Source organism: Cnephaeus nilssonii, assembly GCF_951640355.1.
Source record: "Cnephaeus nilssonii genome assembly, chromosome: 1".
NCBI lineage: Eukaryota > Metazoa > Chordata > Mammalia > Chiroptera > Vespertilionidae > Cnephaeus > Cnephaeus nilssonii.
This window is the reverse complement of record NC_137072.1, coordinates 48,854,572-48,880,862: the sequence shown is the minus strand read 5'-3', so window position 1 is coordinate 48,880,862 and position 26,291 is coordinate 48,854,572. Positions and strand designations below refer to the sequence as shown.

The following is a 26,291-nucleotide window of genomic DNA, read 5'->3' as shown; positions in this document are numbered from 1 at the left end:
AGCTTCCCTGAAATGTTACTAGTAACATCACTGATTATGAGACACGTAGAAGCTGGGGACCTCCAGTATAGGAAGTTATATGACCATGAGAGGATGCTTTGTGCATACTCAGCCCAGGAAGGAAGCTAAGGGAAATGTGATCTAGCACAGGTGTTGCCACCCACAGCTGGGGGAAGGCAGCATGTCAGTGAGACAGTAGCTATAGCAACATCCGTGTCAGGGAATTGATGTGTTATTGGGTTAAGAGTCTCTTGCACTGTAATGGACCTTAACCAAACAAAGCATCTGGAAATCATGATAGCCTACTGATAAACATCAAAGAAAGGCCCAAAGGAAGACAACTCCAATCAGAGGATGGAGAAGAGATGGGCAGGTAACGTTCTGCTGGCACAGGCCATCAGTAATTAGCCCTGTTAAAATACCTATGTTAACTATCCACACATAACTTACGCTGGTAAAGGAAAGGAAATAATGTTCTAATAAAAGGGAATCTGAATAAATATTTGCATTAGAACAAGGAAGTGGTTCTGGAAGCTTCTAATGAGTTATTATTGATATTATATATTTTCTACCAGGTAAAATGAAATACTAAATAGCCTATAGAAACCAGGTAAGGTAGATTGAATCCTTTTGTTCTCACTCTCCCCCTGTACTACAATTATGCACCTATGCCCTTTGCCACATGACTTTGCATCTCTTTTTACAGCAGTCGAGCCTAGAAGACCCCAAGCCTGAAGCTGAGCTGAGCCACCCGGCGATAGCTCAGGCTAGATCAGCTGACCTCCAATCCACAAACCTGTGAGCATGAGAATAGCCTGGTGTGAATCTCCAATTCTTCAGATAATAAGGGGTCTTCTTTGTTATGAATGTTTGTGTTCCCCCTAATCCATACGTTGAACTCCTAACCCCAAAGACGACGATATTAGGTGGAGGCTTTGGGAAGTGCTTAGGTAATTAGGTGGTGCCCTCATGAGTAGGATTGGTGCTCTTATAAAAAGATTCCAGAGAGATCCCTTGCCCCTTCCACCACATGAGGATACACTGAAAAGGCACCATCTATGAATCAGAAAACAGGCTCTCACCAGACTCCAAATGTGCTGGTGCCTTGATCTTGAACTTCCACCCTTCACAGCTGTGAGAAATGAATATCTGTTGTTTATAAGCTACTCAGTCTGGTATTTTTGTATAGCAGCCTGAACAGACTAAGACAGGATATGATACAATACTCAAAAAATGCCAGCGATTTCTGGGCATTTTTAAAAATTTAACAATACAAAACTAAAAGTATGTTACCCAATATATAATGCTCTGGAATCATTTTTAGTTTGTCATAGCATCATTGAAGTCTAAAAATTAGAGAATGTTCAGCTGAATGCTTCAGTATATGATACGCTGACTGATAGGGTTATACTTTGTCAAATGGTTATCTAGGATAATATAAATTTAATCATGGCTATCCATTTCCTACCTATTGGACACAACACACATAGTCTCCAATAAGTAGCAATTTTCTTTTTGTTTTTTGTCCCTTCATGCTGTATTGCCTGTGTTCAACTCATAGTTGAGGAAAATGGCCAGAAGGTCAACACATGCAGAAAATGCATGAAGCACCCAGACAGTCCATATACACAATAACCTATACCAAATGAGAGTTGTTTAATATCATGTTGTAAATAGCTTCTTAACCCAGACATACAATCTGTGCTTTAAAAAGGTAAGATTATTTCTTAAAATTTTGTAAACAGATGGCATGATAAAAATAGATTCTATGCTTACTGGTTTGAATGAACAGTTACTAATCTTTATCATTTTTATTTGCTGAATGTCCTTGAAAGAAACAGGTCAACAACTTCCTACTTATCTATCTCTCCCATAATACCCAGTATATGAAGGTCACTCAAAAAAGACACATACTAAAATTCATAATGAATGACACAATACATGGTTCCAAAGATGTTTACTATTTGGTCAAACAATATTTTTTAATTGTCAGTCATAAAGTGAAATGTACATTCACATACATGTTAAACACCCATCAGACCTGCATTATTGCTATGAGACACCATTTTATACTCTGTGGGGAAATGCAATTCCTGAGGTTATTATTGGCTTTTATAAATCATTTTCTTCACTGTTAAATCATCTTTCCTTAAGTGACTTGGGAGTGTGAATTGGGGTCAGGAAGTCAATTTCAGACCAACTTTCTATGCCTACTAAATGAGAAAACAGGCTCTATCTTTTACAAAAGGTAGAAAAATAACCATGATGTGCAGAATTTTTTTTCCAATGTATACCATACAGGAAAAATGTAGACTGAACACAAAAGAAGTCTTTTCTGAATGATCTCAATCCCATAAGGAACGTATGTTTTCCAGATAATCAGTCCTCGACGTACAGCAGTCCAACTGTTGTTTTGCATTTATTTAAAATATCCTTTGCTAAATAATTGTGTTCATCTTTAAAAGAAAATTACTTAAAATTACATTCAATTTTTTTTTCTTAAAACCAGGACATTATACATGAAAATTGAGCCACCAGTTACCAGCTTTGCAAACTCTTTTTGTTTGGTGCAACCACAACCTAAGTCATACAAAGCAATTCCTACTTTTTGTGAAATCTAGGAGAGTTTACACTTAGATATAAGTATCAGATACAGCCTAAATTTACTAAGGCTAGCAAAGCTTTATTGATTTCATAATTTATATTGGATGGTTTTCAAAACAATCCTATGAATGCCTAACTAAAGTATGACACAACAAAAGCTGTGAGCAATACTTCATTCCTGGGTTCATGAAGGCCTTGGAATCATTCGTGTCTGTGTTGTATACATTCTGATATCCTTCCACATTTTTATGTACTTGCTCATGAAAGTACTAGAACAAATTAATTTAAAAGAATACCACTCTGAAATTTCTTAAACTCTTGATCCTACTCAGAGGTTTAAAAGCTTCCACCACCTAGCTTGCATTCTCCTTTGGGTTTTTGGTGTCTAAGTGACTATATACTGCATCTTTCTTGCTTTGAGATGATTTTCTAATCTGTATGTACATGAAAAAGTGGGTATTTACCAAAGATCTTGCATACAAGGCTTTTCAGACTGGAACTGTAATCTTTTGAAACATTTCTAATAACAAATAACGGCCTATTTCACAGATCTGAAAGCAATAACTAGTTTTCTTGACCTACAGTTGAAAAAAAATATTATCTTCGAACTAAACAGGATCAGCTTAAAATCCCTCTGGAGATGTTTTTATTTATTACATGCCTTCATTAACAGCACCATCTTTCATCTCCTGTTACCCCAATTCAATTTCTCCTGCATACAAAGTAATGAGCAGGATGGCTGTGAACCCAGTTAACATCCCAGCGTTCTGAATCATGAAGAAGGTGAAGTCGGTCTTTCTGCCAGTTACCTTTTCTCTCAGCATGTCGTTCATCTCTGGAAACTAAAGAGAGATATATTGTTAGATAACTGTCGCCATCTTGTGGTGAAATATAAACTAGTCATTTACAGACTTCTGAAATAACCATTTATTTCAGATGTTTTGATGTTTTAGGAATATCTAGCTCTATTAAATATCAAAAAAAGTACTAAAATAGTGTTACCCAGTAAATTAATCAGTGAATCAGTGAAACTGGATTTACCTCATTTTATTCTCATTCTCTCTCTCTCTCTCTCTCTCTCTCTCCCCCAGCACAGCATTCTTTCAGAGCCTCAAATACATGGAGCCTCTTTCCTCCCTCAGACCTTCACACCTGCTAAAATTTTTACTGAACTTTTCCACCTCCAGTTTTCCAATGAGCTAAATCCTTCAGGTTTCAACTTAAATCATACTTTCTTAGAAAGGCTTCTCTTAGCCGCTTCTAACTTACATTAGATTCCTTTACTTTCATCTCTCATATATATCGCTTTACCTTCTATTTCACAGATTTTTTATTTGTAATCACTTAGTCATGTGTGTGGTTTTTGTTTCTTTGTTGAACTTCAGGTTCTCCTCATTGTAAACAGAAAGCCCTATGAGTGAGGGGACAGTGCTTCTTGTCCACACCAGCATGCCCAGTGGCTTATCAATTTCCAGGCCTGGTGGCTGAATAAATCATTTTTTAGTAATCACCATACATTTAATTTCTGTTCTTTTCAATTTGTGTACTTTTGCTTGCTCTGTCCCTCACAAAATTACAAGGTTTTTAAATAAATTATGCACTGCTCTAGGATTGAAGACTATAACGTTCTCATTACAGTGAAAGCAATTAAATCCCCAAGTTCTGTACTTAAGATCTACTCTTTCTCAGCAGGTAGCTTCTACTGAAAAGGCTTCATGTGGAGATCAGCGAATGCCACTCCTAAGAACATATTCCAAAATGCTTGCTGTGTGTGCAATGGTGCATTGTACCAGCATCCAAGAGGTCCCCACAGTCAATCATGTGCCTGATTTAAGAAAATTGGTACGAGAATACAATGGGTGAAACCATTCTGGAAAGAATGAAACTGCTGTAAGTATATACAGCATCATTTATCAGTATTATTTCTGCAAACTAAACGCTCTAATAGAGTCTGTTCCTATATCAGAGAAAGGAGAAGTGATGACCTAGCATAAATAGAGCAGGAAACACTAATTCTGTGAAGAAAAATATAAATGCAGTGATGGCTCTAAAGGATGGAATCCTTGCTCTTTTAAGGGGCTGAACAGCACAACCAACAGAGCTTGGCAGTGATCATTTGGAGCTAAGAATGCAGATGAAGGAACTTAAATTATTAAATTATGTCTGTAATTTAAAATGTTCAGTTCTAAATGCAAAGGAAATAATCCTTGATTTGCATACACTTAGCACCTCTTCATTTTCTAAAAAGCTGTACATGATTCATATAAAAATGCACAGGACTATTTATATTCTCTCTCTTACACAAACACACATACACACACACACACACACGCATATAAATACACAAGACACAGCCATAGGTATAAATATAGATATAAATATAGACTGATCCAAGTACATATTGTCTAATTTTATTTACCAGTTTTAGTTTCACCCAAAGGCTCTCACTGTTTAGAACTTTGAAATAACAAAATTCTATTTATAAAACAAGTTAGTCCTCTTCCAATGTGAGATCCTCACAACAGAGAAGGAAAAAACCCTAAGAGGCATACACTAATAGAATACAAGGCTTATCCACCCCAAGACAAAAAGCTAGGGAAAATATCTCTACTTCAGCAAAAATAATTCATTTCCTCTTCTATCAATAAGATCATAACTTAAAGAATCACCCTGCCAACATGGCTCAATGGTTATACATCGACCTATGAACCAGGAGGTCACAGTTCGATTCCCAGTCAGGGCACATGCCCGAGTTGTGGGCTCGATCCCTGGTGTGGGGCGTGCAAGAGGCAGCCAATCAATGATTCTCTCTCATCATTGATGTTTCTATCTCCCTCTCCCTCTCTCTTCCTCTCTGAAGTCAATCAAAAAATATTTTTAAAAAAGAATCAATGAGAATCCCTTTCAAATTACTATTCAAAGAGTTATCTGCTAAACCAGGAATATCTTAAATTACAAGAAAAAGAATTCCCTTTCGCCCATAGTCAAATTGTAACCTAGATGTTTATTCATAAATTTTAAACTAAAACAAGATAAAAATTTAAAATTTCTTACCATGTCTGCCAGAGAAATATATAGGAACATGCCTCCGGCAAGTGCAAATATAATATTTGGAGCAAAGTTGTTGCCCACCAAGATGCCAAAAGCTAGCCCCACATAACAGGAGCACGCAGAAAGGAAATTGAATAACAAGGCTTGTCGAGTGCTCATTCCTGCATTGAGGAGGATCACAAAGTCCCCTAAAAGAAGAAGAACATATCAAGAGTTTTTTTCAATTTGGGGATGAGATGAAAGATAATGTCTAACAAGGGCTTCTTTACTTTGATGCCATCAGCAGGGTGTTTAAGGGTGTCATGTGAAATGTCTCATTCCACTGAGAAACCAGGAAGTAACTGACTTTGACAGTGTGAGCAGAGCCCTTACCTAGCTCGTGAGGAAACTCCTCGCACAGGATTGCTATAGAGGTGCTGAGTCCCTGGAGAAGGGACAAGGTGCAGGAAGCCCCAATCGCCAAGCCGTCGATGAAGTTGTGGAGGGCATCACTGAGCGTCACCATCCAGGCGATTGTCCCTATCTCTGACAGTTTGGGCCCCTTCAAGCAGGTACATGAGCTTGCCTCCTTTTTCTCATCCTGGAAAACGGCAGAAAAATCAATCCACGGAAAAGACATTTCGTGAAAGTGTAAGAAATATAGAAAAGTTGGGGATGTGTTATGTCTTGAGGGAGACAAAAGGTTACAACAGAAAGTCTTTCATCGTGGGTGGAAACCCCTCATCATTTGTAACAGAGAAAAGAAAGCATGCTAGGGAAAAGGGAAATGAATAGATTGGCAGGCCTTGAACAAGCCACTGAAAAGACATTTTATTTTACTCTCCCCTTAAAACAATCCTTTGATTTACATGAACAAAATTCCTACCACTGCCTTCCTGAAATGTAACAGTTCTTAATCTACGAATTTGATTTATTCACATACTTTGAAATAAAAAACATTTTTAAAAGCTAAATTTAAAGTCTTTTGCATGTTACTATTTAAATGTGAAATCCATGTTTAAAGCATGATGGCCTCAAAGAACGTTTGTTCTAGTCACTCCTACACCACTATGTGACTGTGAGCGAGTTATCTGGGCCTCAGTTTCTTCAACTGTAAAATGAGGAGAATGTATAAGATGATTCATTTATTTTTCCATGACTTATTAAATTTCCACAGTCTTCTAGGTGCCATGCTGGGTGTCTAGGCTATAACAACGTGGTCCTACCAGCTCTAATTTCAGTGATTCCCTTAACAAATCTCACAAAGTGTGATTGAAACAGGCTTGCCTTTACACTAACAGTTCTTTCCATTTTGAAATTATTATAAAAATAGAAAATCTTACAATGAACCCTTTTTAAGAATTTAAATTTTCATGAAATTTACAAAAATGTATAAAATCAAATGTCAAATACCAACTAAAGCATTTTCCAGAAATTGTTAAAAAAAAAGATAATGACATGTAAATACATTTTTAAGTAGGAAAGCAATTTACAATTAACTCGAGAACATTTTATTCCTAATTCCCCTCCCCTCAACTCTACTTCAGCAGTTAATCAACATATTTATTGAACATCTGCAATTTGGAAAACAGTGTGCTGGATGCTACAGGCAATGCACGGAAGCATAAACTTCAGCTTCTATCTTCAACAAGTGTATTTACCTTGGAGAAACACGACGTAAAGTAGCTGACTGACTCTTTTTAAAATGTGCACTGTATATCCGGCTGAGAGAGACTTCCTTCAGAGCAATCATCTGAGAGATTTTACATTTACACCAACATCACTTCATTACACAAAACACTTCGGGGACTGTGCTTTCAGAATTGACTTTGGATCTTGCAATATATCTTTTCACTGTTTGCTTAGTGGCAAATATTCATCTTTGCAGGATGATTTTTGTTTGTAGACACAACCAAAGTCATTTGGAGCCTATATATTCTTTTTTTTAAAATATATTTTATTGATGTTTTCACAGAGAGGAAGGGAGAGGGACAGAGAGCTAGAAACATCGATGAGAGAGAAACATCGACCGGCTGCTTCCCGCACACCCCCTACTGGGGATGTGCCCACAACCAAGGTACATGCCCTTGACAGGAATCGAACCTGGGACCCTTCAGTCCACAGGCCGATGCTCTATCCACTGAGCCAAACCGGTTTCGGCTGGAGCCTATAAATTCTTACATTTATATGAAGGAGGGAGGATTGTTAGTACTAGTAATGGTAGAGGTAATAGTAGTAGTAGTAGTCATAATAGCATTGGAAATAGTCATAGCAAAGCCCTATAGTTTTTTATTATGTGTCAGGTACTGTTCTAAGCACTTAGATATTTAATTCCTTTAGAACAATTCTATGAATTAAGCACAACTGTTATCATCATTTTATAGCTGAGGAAACTAAAGCACAGAAAGATTAGTTAGCTTACCCAGGGATACAAAGGAAGTAAGTGGGATTTTTTTTTTTTTTGTAACTATTTCACTACTCCAAAGGCCTGGTGGGCAGAGGGGCAGGGACTTCTTGTTTGTAATAGGATCTGGAGGCAGTTCCTCGGAGAACACCCCCTCCTCTCAAACACCTCTTCTAAACACTTGAAGCAGTGTTGGGATAAGTGCTCAGTCTCCTTTGATTTTAAAAAGCAAAATCTCCTCAGCATAAAAAATTTTCATCTGGTCTTAAGACATATTCTTTTTACTTTATAGTGTTAAAAGACAAACTGAAGCAAATTAAAAATGTTAAAAAGAGGTGTGTTTTTGTTGGTGTGTGTTTGTTTGTTTGTTTGTTTGTTTGTTTGTTTTGAGCAAAAATCCATTCAAATATGGCCCCGCCAAACAGGAAGTGGTGAGGAGCGCTCCGCTGACAGGAGACGAGGCAAAGCAAAGCAAGGACACTGTTGATTGGCTGTAGCTTCCACCCCAGTTGGCTGTTTGGGACTGATAGCCCTTGGGTTTCTATTTTGTGCCTTTCAGGCATTTACAGGCTTAGATTTGAGTTTGCTTCCAGAGGCCACCATAGCATTAGAGCCACCTCAGTCAAATGGCCTCCTGGTTTAATTAATTAGTATATCTTAAATGCACAAAAATATACACAATTATGACTAAGTACATGGCTTGGAATAAGTGCCCTAGCGCGGGAAGCAATTACTGCCAACAGAGAAACCAAGGTGGCCGTGAGAAAAACCATAGAGGAAGACACCTTGGCTTTGCAAAACCTTACTGCCAAGATACACTTGCTAAGAACAGTTGTTTTAATCTTCCAGCTTGGTTTACCTAATCAAATATTTATGATTTTTTTAATTTTATTTCTTTTTCTTTTCTTATTTTTCAATTACAGTTTTAAATTTCTTTATTTACTTATAATGGTTTAGGGAAAAGAATACAAGACCAAGTCTTGAATGCCTGATATTACATAATATATACAATCTCTGTGTGCAAACTCCTTTAATTCTGAAAAAGAAATTAAATTAATATATTAGCATGATAATTTTACCTCTAAGTACAGTTATTATTGAATCTGTTTATTATACTCCCTTTTAGCTATATAAGCTCAGGTCTCCAATTGCACTGTTAGGTAGGTTAACAGTTATACATTTTTAATAGCTTTGGAATAAACAAAAGTAGGCAAACATTTACAAAAAGTCTTTTTTAATTTGCCTAATACTGTTACTGAGCAGAGAGAACACTAAATTCCAGTCCATCTAATTAAGTTAGTGCCTATTCTTCTCTTTCTCTTTCTTCTTTATTTCTGTTTGTGGTTGTTATTGTTTGCTTGCTTGCTTCTTTGTTTAACTTGTACACTAAATGTAAGGCTATGTTTATCCTCAGCCACGATGAGACAACTCAATCTAATGAAAAAAAACAGAGATCTGAAATCCAGAGCTCAATTCTAGCTTGGTTCTGGTGAGAATTACTGTGTAATCATCAGCAAAGCTCTTAAAATCCCCTAGTTATTAATGGAAATGAAAGTCAAGGCAAATTATAGAGTAATCAGAATGGGGAGGGAAATAATATCATGGACCAAAATTATAAAAGTAGAGGAGAGACTAAGTAGAAACCCAACATAAATATGGAGGAAGAAGGAAAAAGTAAAAGAAAGAAAAACTACAAAGAAATCAAAATGAAGAAAACAAGTGGGCTTACTGCAGAACAGTTAAAGTTGAAGCAAGGAGGAGGAAGATCTAAAAGAGAAAGAGCAGCATGAGGTAGGGGGAGGAGGAGGAAGAGAAATGGAAGGAGGAGAAAGATAGAAAGGATAAAGAAAATGAGAATAAAAAGAAGGAGGTAGAGAAGAATGAGAAGGAGTCAAGGAGGGGGAGAAAGATGAGGAAAGAAAAAGAAAGCATGTGGCTACACTCCAGTAGAATCTCTATTAGTAAAAGGCCCATGGCAGTGACGCCATAACGCCCGTCACGACCAAAGCGCAGAGGCTCTCCAGGTGGGAGGGGCGGGACCGGGCGTGAGCTACTAGTGACGGAAGGCGAGGCAGCCAGCTGAGGCAAGCAGAAGCGAGCTACTCACGCTGGGCCTCTAGTATAGATTATAAAAATATGACTTATACCAACAGTGAAATAGTATGCAGAGTAATAGAGATGATGAATATCTATATATTTTCACATGTAAAGATGCCCAAAACATAGTGCCAAGTTAAAATAAAATTATAAAACAGCATGTCTATTGGGCACCTTTTTGTAAAAATAATAATTATTATCCTATATAATAAAACCCCAATATGCAAATCGACTGAACAGCAGAATGACTGGTCACTATGATGCTCACTGACCACCAGGGGGCAGACACTCAATGCAGGAGCTGCCCCCTGGTGGTCAGTGCACTCCCACAGGGGAAGTGCTGCTCTGCCAGAAGCTGGGCTCATGGACTGCAAAAGGGCACAGGCCAGGCTGCGGGAACCCACCTCCCCCCCAGTGCACAAATGTCATGCACCGGGCCTCTAGTAATTTTATAATGGTCTCAGGGAAAATATATTTGGAATGAAGCATACAAAAGTGCTAAGCATGGTTCTCCCTGGGAGATAGTACTGTGAATAATCCTTGTTTGTGTGTGGTTTTATATTTTATGGGTATCCTGGATTTATTTTTTGTACTTATTGTGTATTATTTTAATATCAGAACACAAAACATTAAAGCCATGGGGTGAGAATCAGCAAGAGGAAAAATGAATTTGTGATGACTCAGGAGTTATTATCAGCAACAAACAAGGTAAAGCTGGAGAAGCAGGCTGCCTATGGGTTTGATCTGAATTGAAAAGAGGGTATATTATGTAACTGTATGTAACTTTTTTTGTAGGGTTAATGGTTGCAAGTTCAGCACAATCACAATCAGACCTCATCTGCATTGGGGGAGGCAAGATGAGTCATTATTAATGAAAATGTTTTTATGATTTATTGTCTATATGTTTTATCAGTAAGAAGATAAAAGCAAACAAACATTACAGGTAAATATTAAATTCCAAATTCCATATTCCATATTGAAAGAATTTTGCAGAGTAAGAGCTCTGAAAAAAAAAAAGAGAGAGAGAGAGAAACAAGCCAAAAATGAAGGTAGCAACCCACCAAAAAACACAATGAAGATGGCAAAAGGAAGTATAAATGACAACAAAAGATGAAAGTTATATGCCAAAAAAACAAACACAAAAAATGTATGCCTGTAAAGGATAACTTAATGAAACATAAATACAAATAATATAATATCATTTTAAGAATCTGCAAATAAAGATGGATAGGTGAGATTTAAGGAAAGGAGCACTGAATGCAAGACAGCTTCATGATTAAAGGGTATGTATGTGCCTTGGTATCAAATGGTGTGAGTTTGAGTAGTGGCCCTGCTAGTTAATAGTGCTGTGTCTTTCAGAAAGTTACTTGGGTCCTAGCTAATGCACTAAGACAAGCAAAGGCAATAAAAGGTATATACACATTGAGAAGGAAGAAATACAACTGCCTTTGTTGGCAGATGACTGCCTATATAGAAAGTGCAAAAGAATTGACAGAAAAGATCTTGGAACTAATAAGCAATTATAGCAAGGTTGTAGAATACAAAATATACTAAAATCAATTGCTTTCCTGTATCCCAACAATTAACAAGTGGAATTTGGAAAATACCATTTATATTAGCTCCCCCCAAAAACAAAATACTTAGGTGTAAATCCAACAAAATATGTACAAAATCTATATAAGGAAAAGCATAAAACTATGATAAAAGAAAAACTAAATAAATGGAGAGATATTTCATTCTTATGGATTGGAAGACTCGATATTGTCAGCATGTCAGTTCTTCCCAAATTGATCTATAATTCAGTGCAATCCCCATCAAAATCCTAGCAAGTTATTTTGTGGATATTTTGTGATTCTAAAGTGTATATGGAAAGACAAAAAAATCTAGAATAGCCAACACAACATTGAGGGAAAGGAACAAAGTTAGAGAGTTGACACTACCTGATGTCGACTTACTATACAACTACAGTAATCAAGACAGTGTGGTATTGGAGAAAGAATAGACAAATAGGTCAATAGAACCAAACAGAGATCCCAGTGCTATAACTAGTGGATATCTACACATTCAAACACACACACACACACACACACACACACACACAAACCACACAATCTAGACAGACTTCCACCCTTCACAAAAATTAATTCAAAATGGATCACAGACCTAGAAGCAATGCAAAATCATAAAACTCTTGGATGATAACACAGGAGCAAACCTAGATGACCTTGAGTATGGATACAACTTTTTAGATACAATGCCAAAGGCACAATCCATGAAATAAATAATTGATAACCTGGACTTCATTAAAATTAAAAACTTCTGCTTTGTAAATACAGTGTCAGTAGAATGAGAAGACAAGCCACAGACTGAGAGAAAATATTTGCAAAATGCACATCTGATAAAGGACTGTTAAAGAAAATATACTAAGAGCTCATAAAGCTAAACAATAAGAAAACAAACAGCCTGTTTAAAAAATGGGCCAAAGACTTTAACAGGCACCCCACCAAAGAAGATATACAGATGGCAAATAAACATATGAAAATATTCTCCACCTTATATGTCATCAGGGAATGCAAATTAAAACATTATAACACAATATACCTGTTAGAATGGCCAAAATCAGAAACAACGACAACATCAAATACTGGTGAGGAGGTAGAGCAAGAGGAACTTTTATTCATTGCTGGTGGAAATGCAAAATGGCACAGTCACTTTGGAAGACAGTTTGGCAATTTCTTACAAAACTAAATGCACTCTTGCCATATGACTCAACAACCGTGCTCTTTGGTGTTTAGCCAACGAAGTTGAAAACTTTTATGCTCATAGATGTTGCAGTAGCTTTATTCTTGTTTGCCAAAACTTGGAAGCAACTAAGATGCCCTTCATGAGGTAAGTGAGTAAGTAAATTGTGGTACAGCCAGGTAATGGAATATTATTCATATCCCCCCCCCCAAAAAAAAAAATGAGCTATCAAGCCATGAAAATACATGGAGGAATCTTAAGTGCATATTACTAAATGAAAGAAACCAATTGGAAAAGGCAACAAACTGAGTGATTCCAACCACAAGACATTCTGAAAAAGGCAAAACTATGGAGACAGTAAAAAGATCACTGGTCGCCAGGCTTAGGGTAGGAAAATGGATGGATAGGTAGAGCACAGAGAATTTTTAGAATAGTTAAAATACTCTATATTGTACTATAATGATGTATACAAATCATTACAAATTTGTCCAAACCCACCGAATTTACAACACTGAGTGAACTATAAATTATGGACTTGGGGTAATTATAATGTGTCACTGTAGGTTTATCAATTGTAACAAATGTACTGACCTGGTAGGGGACATTGATAATGGGGGAGGCTATACCTGGGTGAGAGCAGAGGTATATGAGAAATCTTTCTTCTCAATTTTGCTGTGAACCTAAAACTGCTCTTCAAAAAATTAAAGTTCTTTAAAAAAAGTTGCTCGGGCCCTGACCGGTTTGGCTCAGTGGATAGAGCGTCGGCCTGCGGACTGAAAGGTCCCAGGTTCAATTCCGGTCAAGGGCATGTACCTTGGTTGCAGGCACATCTCCATTAGGGGGTGTTCAGGAGGCAGCTGATCGATGTTTCTCTCTCTTCAATGTTTCTAACTCTCTATCCCTCTCCCTTCCTCTCTGTAAAAAATCAATAAAATATATATATTTTTAAAAGTTGCTTGGAATCTGACTTCAGATTTCTTATCTGTAGAATGGTGAAAATAATACTACCAACTTCAAAGAATTGGTGTGATGATTAAATGAGATGTTTATAAGAGTTCCATGAATAATTACTGTATCATATAGCTCATTTTATCTAACAAAATGCAGATGAACACAGGATTATTATAAGGAAGAAAAACAAAACAAAATTGCCTAAGAGAAAAGTGTGCAAAACAAAACATTTCTCATGTATGATCCTTGAATATATTCAAGAGCATGCTGATCAAGATTATTGGAGAAAATTAAATCTACAGCAAAAAAAAAAATAGCTTTAGAAAAATAAGAGGGTGCAAAGACTTGTTAAAAAGAAAAAGACAATTTTTAACAAGGTCTCTTAATCTTGAGTATAAATCTACTCTTAAAGAAAGCTATTGATTTTCAACTACTGAAGTTCAAGGTGTGTGAAAGAGTCAAGCGATTAATTAGCGAGCAAGTAAAAAGTATGAAATCTGAGTTAATAGGCTTATATGAATGATATAGTTGACTGGGTATAGGAGGAATAAAAAATGTAAAGATGTTAAGTAATATCGTGCATCCTCAGCACTTCACAGTATACAAAGCACTTCCACATGCTAGTGTCTTCGTGTTCTTTTGACTTTTACAACATATTCCTAGTAAAACAGAACAGATACTGGTGTTCTAATTTGAGAGAAGACAAAGATGACAATCCAAGAATATAAATGATTTGCTCAAAGTCACACAGAAGGTGTTGGGATTAGGCTACTCGATTATTCACTGAGCACCTATTTTACAGCAGGCAGGAACTGTGGGAAGAACTGAGGACAGAAATATAAACAAAGGAATATCTTGTTGGAAATATAAATAAAGGAATATCACAGTGCAGAAAGGAACATCCAGGATTCAGATGTCAAGCCTGCGAGAAGCAGCTTTCATCTGCCCTTCCAGCGTGACTCTCCTCCTCCCGCCCTGCTCTCTGTCCTGAGACTGTCCGGAATCGGCCACCGCTACAGGCTCCTTGTCCTCTGGTTTCTATTTGAGATTGACCCCTGGAGAGCCCCAGAGGGAGTTCAGGGGTAAAAAGAAGGGAGAAATCATGGCATGTATTCTCCTATACCCCTTTGTATGGTCACCTCAGCTGTCCATGACCCTCAATTGAAGGCCATGGCTCTTCTCAAGATAATTTCCTTCCTAGTTTCTAGTAAATGCTCCTTCTATTCCACCCTTTGTTGTCCAGGCATGGTCACTAATTTTCCATTACTGGTGCCTGGTTTATGCACTACCCTGGGTCCTCTAACACCCCACTCACACCCATAAATAAGTTTTCCTGAAATTATTCTAATTTAAGAGTCTCATCTGTTCCCTATCCGGATGCTCACAGATATATTCACTGGTGCTGGAAATGGCCATAAGGAACAGATCCCCCCTCCCCCCTGATCCCAATGGTATTTGAGTTCTTCATATATTCAAAGTAGAGACAACTAGGAAATGGGTTACCCATAGGTAGGCTGAGTTTTTCAGTGAAGCTCAGAATTGTAAAGGGCTCTGCACGGTCTAGGCTGCATCACAAGCTTTCCTGCCTCTTGGTCTTCATGGCCCAGCAGACCCAGTAGAATTGGAAGGATCTGTGGCTGGAAGGAGCCTTCATGCAAGCCTCAAACAGAGACTCACAGGGCAAGTCCCTCGCACATTAGGGTAAAGCCATGTTCTCTGTTGCCACTAACTGATATTTTTCTAGAAAGCAGTCCCTCGCTTGCTTCTGGGACCTTGTAGAGACTTACCTTGGGTCCATGAGACATTAAGTGGCCACGAGATCATGTTCAACGCAAACTAGAAGGTATCGGACCCAGCGAGCCATAAACCCACCGTTCACATCCGCATCCCATTGTTAAATTGTGTAGACAAGATTAGGGCCACACCAGTTTTAGCGACACCAACTGCAATGGCAGGTGATTCAGACTCTCATGATATCTAAATTTAATGCTTTACCTCTTGCCCTGAAAACAACAAGGCTTCGTGAGGGGTTCCCTACAGCCATTTATCTGTGGGTGGATCTGTAACTGTGCCAGCACCAGCCAGCTACACAATATTACTCATGCTGAACTTAAAATATACTGATAAAGAGAAAGCCATTAACAGGAAAATAATAACTTCTAGTCACCATGAAATTTCTGTGGATTATAGTAAATTGTTTTGTTCTTTAGGAGTTGAAATAACTGCCTTTCATTTTCAGTTTGGGAGCATTATCATTTCACTGCCTCGATAAAAAAAATAATTTAGGAGAAATCTGAAGGGTTTCAAGAAATATGCTACTATTCCATCAATGGAATTTAAAGTATATACTAATTATTTGTAGTTATCTAAACGGACTATTTATATCACTCTAAATAAAAGATTGCCTATTGTTACTTCAGATGAGGATAGCATTAATGTTCTGGTACATTTGGGAAGTAAAGTATCATTTCTTATGAGAAGCCTGTATAATGTTCTCCCCAACCCATACAACTCTCATTGTTAAAGAAGTCTTAAAGGGAGTCAGGAAGCACCAGAAATTTGGTTAAGTTTTAAGGTAAATTACAGAAATTTTTGGCTAGGCTCCTGGAAAGTAGTGTTCTCCAAATACAGCCTACATTGCTCAGCATGAAGGCTTCCAGGATGATTCACAGGAGGAAACAGGAGTAGGGCAGGGTGTGAAAGAGGGCCCAGGCAGCAGCTGCCTGCTGTGTACCTACCATGTGACAAGAACTATAGAAGCTCCCACCCAATGCACTACAAATAATGGGTTAACTAGCCTTGCAAGAGATAAGGGAGGGCGTGCTCTCTGGTTGCAAGAGAAGATCTAGAAATGCAAGTCTCTTAGGGAAAAAAACTTGGGAAAAGTGATAAAAGCAAGGAATGATAGATGACGAGAGGGATGAGATAAAGTGTTAACTGCAGTCCTGGTGACAGAACAGGCGATTAGGATCATAGTGGGATGTTAAGAAACAGGCAGTCTGCCAGTAGAGAAGAAAAGGAATAACAGAGAGTTAGAAATTAAAAAGCTCTTCTCTGTAAGAGGGCACCCTGGTCTATATTTTAATGGTTGAGAAAAGCAGAGGCCATCTCTACTTTGTATGTGGAGGGTTGGGGGTGGAACCTCATAGGGGATAAGGACACCGGGACCTCACTGCCTCTTACAGATGTCACTGTGATGCTCTGGAGATTTGATGACCAGCTTGAGAAAGGAAGTTCTACACTGAGGGGCCAGATTATTATGATCTCTGAACACATAATAATCTGGCCACTCAGTATATATATATTAGAGGCCCAGTGCATGAATTCGTGCATGGGTGGGGTCCGACCAGCCTGGCCAGGGGGAGGGGACATGAGCGGTTGGCCAGCCTGCCTGCTGGTCGAACTTCTGGTCGAGGGGACAATTTGCATATTAGCCTTTTATTATATAGGATATACACTGAGTGGCCAGATTATTATGCGTTCAGAGATATAATAATCTGGCCACTCAGTGTATAGTGAGGAACTGAGTGTCAGAGACATAAGGTACACTCATTGAGTACAGAACAGCAATGATGATAGTGTTAGGAGTACAACTCATTAGTTGTACAAGTCATTTAATCTTCACAACAACCCAATGTGGTTATTATCCCCATTTTACAGATGAGGGAACTGAGGTAGAAAGAGTTTAAGTAACTTGCGCAATGTCATACCTCTAGAAAGCAGCAGAACCAGGATTTGGACCTCTATGCCAAAAAAACTATGCCTATGATCTCTAGAAGATGTGGAATTTAATTTTCTTTCTTCTTCACTCCTGTTCACGCAGTGTCTAGCATTGCAGGCCCTCTGAAGATTTGTTGTCTGAATAAATGAGTGTGTAGTAATAGTAAAAGTACATTTTTCTCTCATGACAGGTTCACAGGTTATTGCCACATGAAGCATCTATTCTAATCCTTTCGAAGAGCATTTACACACAATGTAAGAGGGGTGAGCATAGAAAAGTGATCATTGATCAATTCCAAATCGGTTGTTCTACATTAAAAACACCCCAAAAGTGCTGAAGTGTTTTTGTTGTTCTTTGTTTTCTTGACAATACTTTGTGACTAAAAGTTGTGGAGCCAAATCAAAAGTTCCTGGAACACAAGAATTTTTTTTTTAAATTTCAGCCCAGAGCTTAACATTAGTAGGTGTTCAATTAAAAAAAAATTATGAGTAATGAGGAAAGGAGCTTTTTTTGCTGAACTGAATGGAGAAATGGAATGCCAAAATAACATGCCAGTCAACAGACCTCAGGATGCATCCACCCCAGTGACCACTAGAGAGCAGAAGATTTTTGTCAGCAGCCATCTTGCATCTAACTTTATGAGGTTGACACATTTTTCAGAAGATTGTTGGAGGAAGAGGGCATAAACATAAGAATAGAAGCAACAAAGGCAATGTTGAGTGCTTACTGTTTGTACTATTCTCAAACAGTACATGCGTTTGTTTGAGATGAGTACTTCTAATGTCAGAATCACAGATGAAGTAATGAGGACACCAGAGGTAAGGACTTGACCAAAACCACAGCTGGAAATGGGAAAGCCAGAACTTGAACCCAGACAATGTGCCTCCTAAGCCCCGTGCAATAATAAAAAGCAGAGAGACTGCACAAAAGTACTGAGTGTTTTAGGTAAGGAATTCTGAGCTCAGAAGTTTATTGCTATAATAATGGATTCCTTTATTGCTGTTGCCAGCCTCCATCCTGGAAGGCGCCAGTGATTGAAGCACCCCTGTTTTGAGTAGAATACGCGAAGTTGATATTCTGAGGTTTGCCAAAAGCAGGAAATCTTACCCTTGGTGACAGCATGGAGGGACCTGGAGAGTATTATGCTAAATGAAATAAGCCAGTCAGACAGAGACGAGCACCATATGATTTCACTTATATGTGAAAACTAATGAACAACATGAACTAACAAGCAAAACAGAAACAGACTCATAAAGGCAGAAAACAAACTGACAGCTGTCAGAGGGGAGTGGGTTAGGGGCTCGGTGAAAAAGCTGAAAGGATTAAGAAAAAAATAATAAAACCACACACACAAACTCATAGACGCAGACAACAGTATGGTGATTGCCAGAGGGAAGAGGAGGTGGGGATGGTAGAAGACAGTAAAGAGGGGGATAAATGGTGATGGAAGGAGACTTGACTCGGGGTGGTGAACACATAATTCAATATACAGATGATGTATTATAGAACTGTACTCCTGAAACCTATATAACTTTATTAACCGATGTCACCCCCAATAAATTAAATTGAAAAATAAATTAATCCCTCCAACTATTGAGGAGGGGAAAAACACTGTTTTGGGGTTTTCAAATCTATCCCATATAATCTGTTGTTTACAGACCACAGTATGGATAGAAAATGCAGTTGCTTTCTTGACTGTCCCTTCCTGAGTGTGTTACATTGAAGAAAATGTAACCTTAGAAGCAGAGACTTCCTTGAGATTGTTGATACTATTTAAACGTTAGGACACAGCAACACTACCATTGAAGAAAGAGTTTTATCTACAATTTTCTCCAATGTCACTTTATACCAGCACCCATTATGCCCAACCTGTGCCGACCTTCTTCTCCCCTAAAGCCCACCGTACTCCTTCTCTCCCTCGAGACTCTGCCCTGGCCCTTCCATCAGCAGTGACCTTCTTCTGCCTGATCTTTGCATGGATAGCTGCTTCTTCCAGTTCAGATTTTAGGTTAAATGTGTCCCTGACCACCCAAACTAAAGTAGCCAACCAGACATCATCCCATCACATTTTCATTCCCTGCACGGCCATGTAACCCTATAATGTTGAACTGTGTGTCCCACTGGAATGAAAAAAGTTCCAGAGAGCAGAAACAACTTCTTCTAATTTGCCACAATATCTCCAGGGTATAGAACAGGATGCATGACAAGTGAATGAATGACAGGATGAAAAACTGCCTACCACCCTCCTGCCCTTTAATATAGCTTCACTGATCGGACCTATAGACCAGGACGTCATTCAGAACGTGTAATGTTACCGCAAATGAAGGCTCAATTTAAGATTGCCATTACTGTTTTACTACAAAAGTTGCATGACTTTAAATGTTGGTCAAAGTCACAAAAGCTACAAAAAAATCCAAAGATAACATAAAGTATTTCTGCAAAAGTGGTGCCTCCCCAGTAAAGAATTTTTGCAATTTTATTTTCCAAATGTAAAACAACCTCTAGATTTGGGTGCTTGTTTTGCAGCCTAGAAAACAATGATCTCTCACTTCAGTTTTTCCAATATGTATTTCATAACCTAGTAATAAAAGTAGATGAATTAGAAAGCATCAGACCAGAGATCTGCATGGTTTATTGAATTTTTATTGGTGCCTTCTCAGCTACTGAATTTTTTTTTACTTTAATCCACCTTCACTGCGTTGCTATAAAGGTTTAATAAAGTCATGTTCATTAAGCAACTTGATATTACGAAGTAGAAATTCAATAAAATGAAATTTGTTCTTTTTTTTTACTTTTAATGCTCTGATAGCTGATAACAGAAAAAAAGTACAATAATAATATCCCACCACTTTAAAAATAATTGGGCTCACACATTGGGATCTCTCTTTTCTGGTAAGAATTCAAAACTTACAATACATTTGAATAAATTGAGCCACTGATTAACATGGTGAATAAAGTTGAGACAGGAAAAACTCACCAGTTAATTAAAATAAATGAGGTGTCATCAACTTAATTAGGTTGAGATCCTCAGAAAGGGTCTGAAATCCCCTATCTAGAGAGGAGGCAGATAGTAAAATCCAATTTCACCACAAAATCAATGACCTGACTCTAACCTGACAGTACATGTACTAAGGGTGAGCACTTAATTTGGCCTTCAAACACCTTCAACTACTTTTTTTTACTCACTAAGATTATCAGTAAAGTGTAAATAATTATAAAAGTGATATTTTTTATCTGGACACTTGCCTCAGACATAAAACTGACTAGACATGAATATAGAGACAGTTGAATAGCGATAGGGGTGTGTGTGTGTGTGTGTGTGTGTGTGTGTGTGTGTGTGTGTGTGAATCAGTTAAAACTCTACTACATAGTACAGTAATGTGAAACTCAAAAAATATTTGGCAAGACCATACTTCATTTGCCAGATGCTTTAGCTTTGTGATCTTTCTAATTTAGGATCCTTATTTTGAAATGTATAGAATAAATAGAATATGGAATAATAGAATATGTTATAAATTCTGTCTCCTCCAGGGCTTCTCTTGGGGACATACGATTCATTTATTATAATAAAACACTTCATCCTTTGGCCAATGTTCCATCATGCAATACACTGAGTAAAAATTACTCACCAGGCCTTGATCCAGTATCCCAAAGCTGCAAGATGTAGCATGTAAAAAATATAGCACATTATAAATACTTTGAAATGAGCAAATGACAGAGATCAAAATAAAAAAGGCTTATTTTGGCAAGTCCAATCTTTATGACATAGTCATCCTTTACAATGCAACCTTAAAGGAAAAACTTTGAAAAAAACTGATGTTAAAGACACGCCAACAATAGAAAATGTATTTAAACTTCACTATTGCTTATGCTGATTTGCAACTGGGCTTTCTACACAATAAAGTTAAACAACTCTTTCTGATGCCCGGAATAATTTGCTTGAACCTCTTAAATTTTTCCTCATTTATCAAAGAAAAATATGTAGGCGTTCATTATCCTTTTTTCCCCCCCATCCATCAGCATGCACGACAGAGCAACACAGAAATTCTTCATTATATTAATGGGGGGAAATTAACTTGACATCAAACCTAATTGAGTAAAATCCACTAATTCTTCTAAATAGAGATAAGTCCTGCTTGATTAGTGAAAGCAATTTAGCATAGAACATGTTTAGATAAATACCCTGTTAGTGCTTTTCCGAACCCACACTAACAAAGGGCTCCCGCAGCCAGCTCGGGCTATGGCAAAGGTCCTTAAGAAAACCTGCCACAGTCCATAGATAAGATTAATGCAGTATATCAATGATATAATAGCAACTTGGTGTTTCTTTGGAAGACTTCAAAACTTTAGGCATATCTTACCACAATTTGCTTCAAAAGCAAATCTTATAGATGCTGCCAAGATACCCTATGGCCACTAAGCAAAATATAAAAAATTGTAAATTTATCAGTTATGACTGATTAGTAGAGTCAAAATTAACAAGGTCTCATTATGTAGGCAATCCGCAACTCAGTACAAATTATATTTCAAAAATTCATCTGTAATGTAATTGTTAGAAATCAGAACTGATTAGAGCAATGTTCCCATTAGGGAGCGAGTGTTCTGTACAGGAAGGAACATGGGCTTGGAACTCAAGACCCCAGAAGGGATCTCATCATAGCTTTGCCATTTATCATCTGTGTGAACTCGAGTGAGTTGCTCAACTTAATGGAGTCTTAATGTACTCGTCTGTAAATAGATTTAATGCCTACGCCACAGGCTGTTGTAGGAATTAAACATAGGAATACTGGTAAGTCACCTACTGCAGAGCTCTCTACTCTTGCCCCTGGGCATTTATTTTCTTTCTTCGGGATGCTCTCTACATCAGAGAGCATTAGCTGGGAGACCGTAGAGGTGCTTCAGTGGGTTCATGAATCCCTTTATTTATTTATTTATTTGTTTATTTATTTATTTTATTGATTTTTTACAGGGAGGAATTGAGAGGGTTAGAGAGTTAGAAACATCGATGAGAGAGAAACATCGATCAGCTGCCTCCTGCACACCTCCCACTGGGGATGTGCCTGCAACCAAGGTATGTGCCCTTGACCAGAATCGAACCTGGGACCTTTCAGTCCGCAGGCTGACGCTCTATCCACTGAGCCAAACCTGTTTCGGCATTCCCTTTAAATTGTATGCAAAAATCGGTGGGTCTGTACATTCTGTTGCAAAAAGCTAATGAGCTTCATCAAACAACTTCCTAAGGGGAGTGTTGAAGAACCAGTGCTCTACAGGGAAACGTCCCAACATTTTTTAAAATTAGATAAGGCCCAATGTTTATAAATAATAATCGCAAATATCCTCTGCACCTCGTCACCATTCATCCAGTCCTACTCACCCAGCAATCCTTCAAGATGTCATCTTCCCAAGGGAGCATCCGTGTGCATTTCACTGACATCTCTTCCAACCCTAGAGTGTGCCACATCTTTCTCAACCCAGCAACTGGGCCTACCTCCACTAGAGGTATTCCTCACATGAACTATACTGTTTTTACCTTTCTGTAAGTACCTTTAAGGAATACCCAGTACTTGGTAGATGCCTGTCAAGTAGATAAGAATTTTTTTCTCACAAAAATATCTATTTATGTTTGGATTTCATTCAAAGTTGCCATATGAATTGATGAGAAGCATACAAATCAGGAAGCAACTTAGCTTTATTTAAAAAAAACACAACAACTTTGAGTGGATTGATCTAAGTTTAAATAAATCCTAACCTCTCACTTTTCTCATCTGTGAAATGGAGATAATCACACCTACAATCAAGGTTGAACTTTAATAATATTGAAAAGGACTGAGTACGTTCCCTGCACATGACAGGTACCATCACCATCACAACACCAACTACCACCATGACTATCATGGCTCTTAATTATTCAGAAGGGACAGGTAATAGAAAGCTGACATGCATATTAATGGGTTCCTGTACCTGGCCCTGAGTATGGTTCAGAGACCAGAGAAAAGAAAATCTGTGCAGAGACAGCCTTCCAGGAGGTGTAGCACGAAATTATGTTTCTGGAACTTTGTACACAGCAGACGGCTCCTTCCATATATGACCGCCTGGCTCCCTGAAGCCTCCCAGGTTTGCAGGCAGGGCATCCTCCCGTCTGCAGGAGTGTGGGACTCTGCCCAGATGGACTATTGCTCTCTGTGCCTCACATCTGTGCAGAGCAGTGCTCACATTCCTGGGCTCCAGGCTGCTAAGGTGAACCTCTCTGCCCTGGAAGTATGGACCTGGGCTGAGGGCTGAGAAATCTGCCTTTCTAATAAGCCGATCTATCATTCTCATTCATTCCTCTGTGTGGGGGCAATGCGAACAAAGACATCCAATCAAGGAGAGTCCACTCTATACTGGGCTCCTTGGGGTTTCTTCTATTCACAGCTCGAAACATGGCACCACCCCATCCCACCCCATTCCCTGGTCATTTTCTTCTGCTTTTCCTCTAACGCTCCTGAAGATGGCATTGCATAGCACTTGGTCTCCAAAAATCTCTTCTAATGAACCCTGACACTGGGAAATTTGTTCTGAAGGGAAAGCAAATCAATACAAAAATTCAATCCAACTGCCTTCATATCCTGTATTCAAGCTTGCTGTTTGGTTTTGTTCTCTGCAGACTGCCATGAAAGCCCTGTTCTCATCTAGTCTGGAAACCTTCATCAATATAACGCTTGACTATAAATTGCTACTGCGCTGAAGTAATCCATCTATTTTTTTAATATATCATTATTGTTGAAAGTATTACAGATGTCCCCTTTTCCCCATTGACTCCCTTCACCCTATTCCCGCCCCCTCCCCAGGCCTTCACTGCACTATCACTGCGTAATCCATCTATTTTTGAATTTTCAAAATATTCCCCACCATATCTTCATAGAAAACCCACTGCATAAAATGCTTCCCTCCTTCTAGTTGGCATGTGCTTATAAACTTGATATGTAATCCCACAGCGTGGTATTAGCCCCCCACTCTTGCATGAGCTCCTCAATGTGCTGCCATTGAAACAAGGAACTTTGTGGCTTTGTGTCCAAACACAGTGTTGGCCACTGTTACTCTCACTTGATCCCCACTGCTCCTCAGGACCATGGTGATGCTCGGTAGTGTGGTAGTAGCAGGAATAAGATTTAATTTACTATTTACTGCATACCTGTGTTTGTTCATTACTTTTGAAAGAATTTATTTAATCCTAGTAATAATCATGACTGCTATACATTTTTGCCCATTTATAAATGCAAAAATGAGTTTTATGAAAGTGAAGTCAACTGATTAGTTGTCAGAGTAAGAATTTAAGCTAAGACCTATAACTCAAGTTCTTTTGACGAAGCAAAGCTGCTCTAATTTTCATGTTACTAACCAGTTTGCACACCTAATAAATAACACTGTCATTCAGAAATGATGCAATTTTTGTGAGAAAATGTACTTATTTATTCATTTCATCTTTCACCCTGCTCTAAGACTCCCCATTCTAAAAGTAGACAAATTAACTCTGTATAGATTATCCATAATTGGTAACAGTATAGAAAAATTTTCCAATAAAATTTAAAACTGAGAAAAACAGTAAATTCTGAATAATGACGGAATTTTCTTAATCTAATTAAGGGTATTATTTTTTTTTAAGAAAGACAATTGAAGCAAGCAACCTACTGAGCTTAGAAGCATTCCCATCAAACTCAGAAATAAGACAAATTGCCAGCTATCACTACTTCTACTCAGCATTATCTCATGAGTCCTTGTCAATTTAATGAGTCAGGAAAAATATGAGTTAGAACAATTGGAGAAGGAGAAGAAATGTGTTGATTTGTCCTTTAATGTCTATATAGACAATCCAAAGACTAAGCAAATAAAACACAAGAAATAGTAGGAGAGTTCAGCAATACCTCAGGATACAAAATCATTATACTAAAATGTGTGCACTCCTACATATCAGTATAACTAATTAGAAAATATAGTAGGAAAAAATATATATCATTTAGAATACCTGCAAAGCTACAAAGTAATTAGGAATAAATCCAACAGAACAATTTACATGGAAAATTACAAAACAAAGAAAATCTAAAATATTATAAACATGCCACTTGTCTCTCAATTGATCTGTAAGTTCAATATAATTTCAATAAAAGTCCCCAAAATTATACAGATATGAAAAAACAAAGACAAATTTTAAATTTAAAAAAAAGTTAGGAACCTAGTTTTAGGAGCTCAATGCTAACTAAAAGGATAATAAAGGTAGTGTTGTTTAGAACAAGAATTTTTGTGGTATAGGGCAAGAAGAGAATAAAAAACCCTCATGCAGCTCTAGCCAGTTTGGCTCAGTGGATAGAGCATCAGCCTGCAGACTGAAGGGTTCTAGGTTTGATTCCAGTCAAGGGTACATGCCTTGGTTATGGCTCAGTTCCCAGTAGGATGCAGCCAATCAATGATTCTCTGTTATCAATGATGTTTCTATCTCTCCCTCTCCCTTCCTCTCTGAAATCAATAAAAATACATATATTTTTTAAAAGTCCTAATGTAGACACATTGATATATAGAAACTTAATATATGGCCCATCTAATAAAAGAAACTAGGATAACTGCTTATCTATACAGAAAAACACACCTGAATCTTTTTCTTATATCGTATCCTATATAATAAAAACCTAATATACAAATTGTCCCCTTGGGTGGTTGTTCAACCAGGAGTTCGACCGCTTGCTATGATGTGCGATGACCAGAAGG

General features: G+C 37.9%; 1 protein-coding gene across 4 annotated transcripts in view; it reads right to left on the bottom strand.

Annotated features, from left to right (window-relative positions):
• Nucleotides 1-1,940: 1,940 nt before the first annotated feature.
• The window catches only part of SLC39A8 (solute carrier family 39 member 8), a 75,798-nt gene continuing 51,447 nt past the window's right edge, over nucleotides 1,941-26,291 (bottom strand). For all 4 annotated transcript variants that reach the window (XM_079774549.1, XM_079774546.1, XM_079774547.1 and 1 more), the window contains exons 7-9: nucleotides 6,028-6,235; nucleotides 5,659-5,843; nucleotides 1,941-3,446 (exon numbers count right to left, since the gene is read on the bottom strand). In XM_079774549.1, the coding sequence (XP_079630675.1) occupies nucleotides 3,297-3,446; nucleotides 5,659-5,843; nucleotides 6,028-6,235 (543 nt within the window). In that variant the 3' untranslated portion in view covers nucleotides 1,941-3,296. The remainder of the gene's footprint in view (nucleotides 3,447-5,658; nucleotides 5,844-6,027; nucleotides 6,236-26,291) is intronic.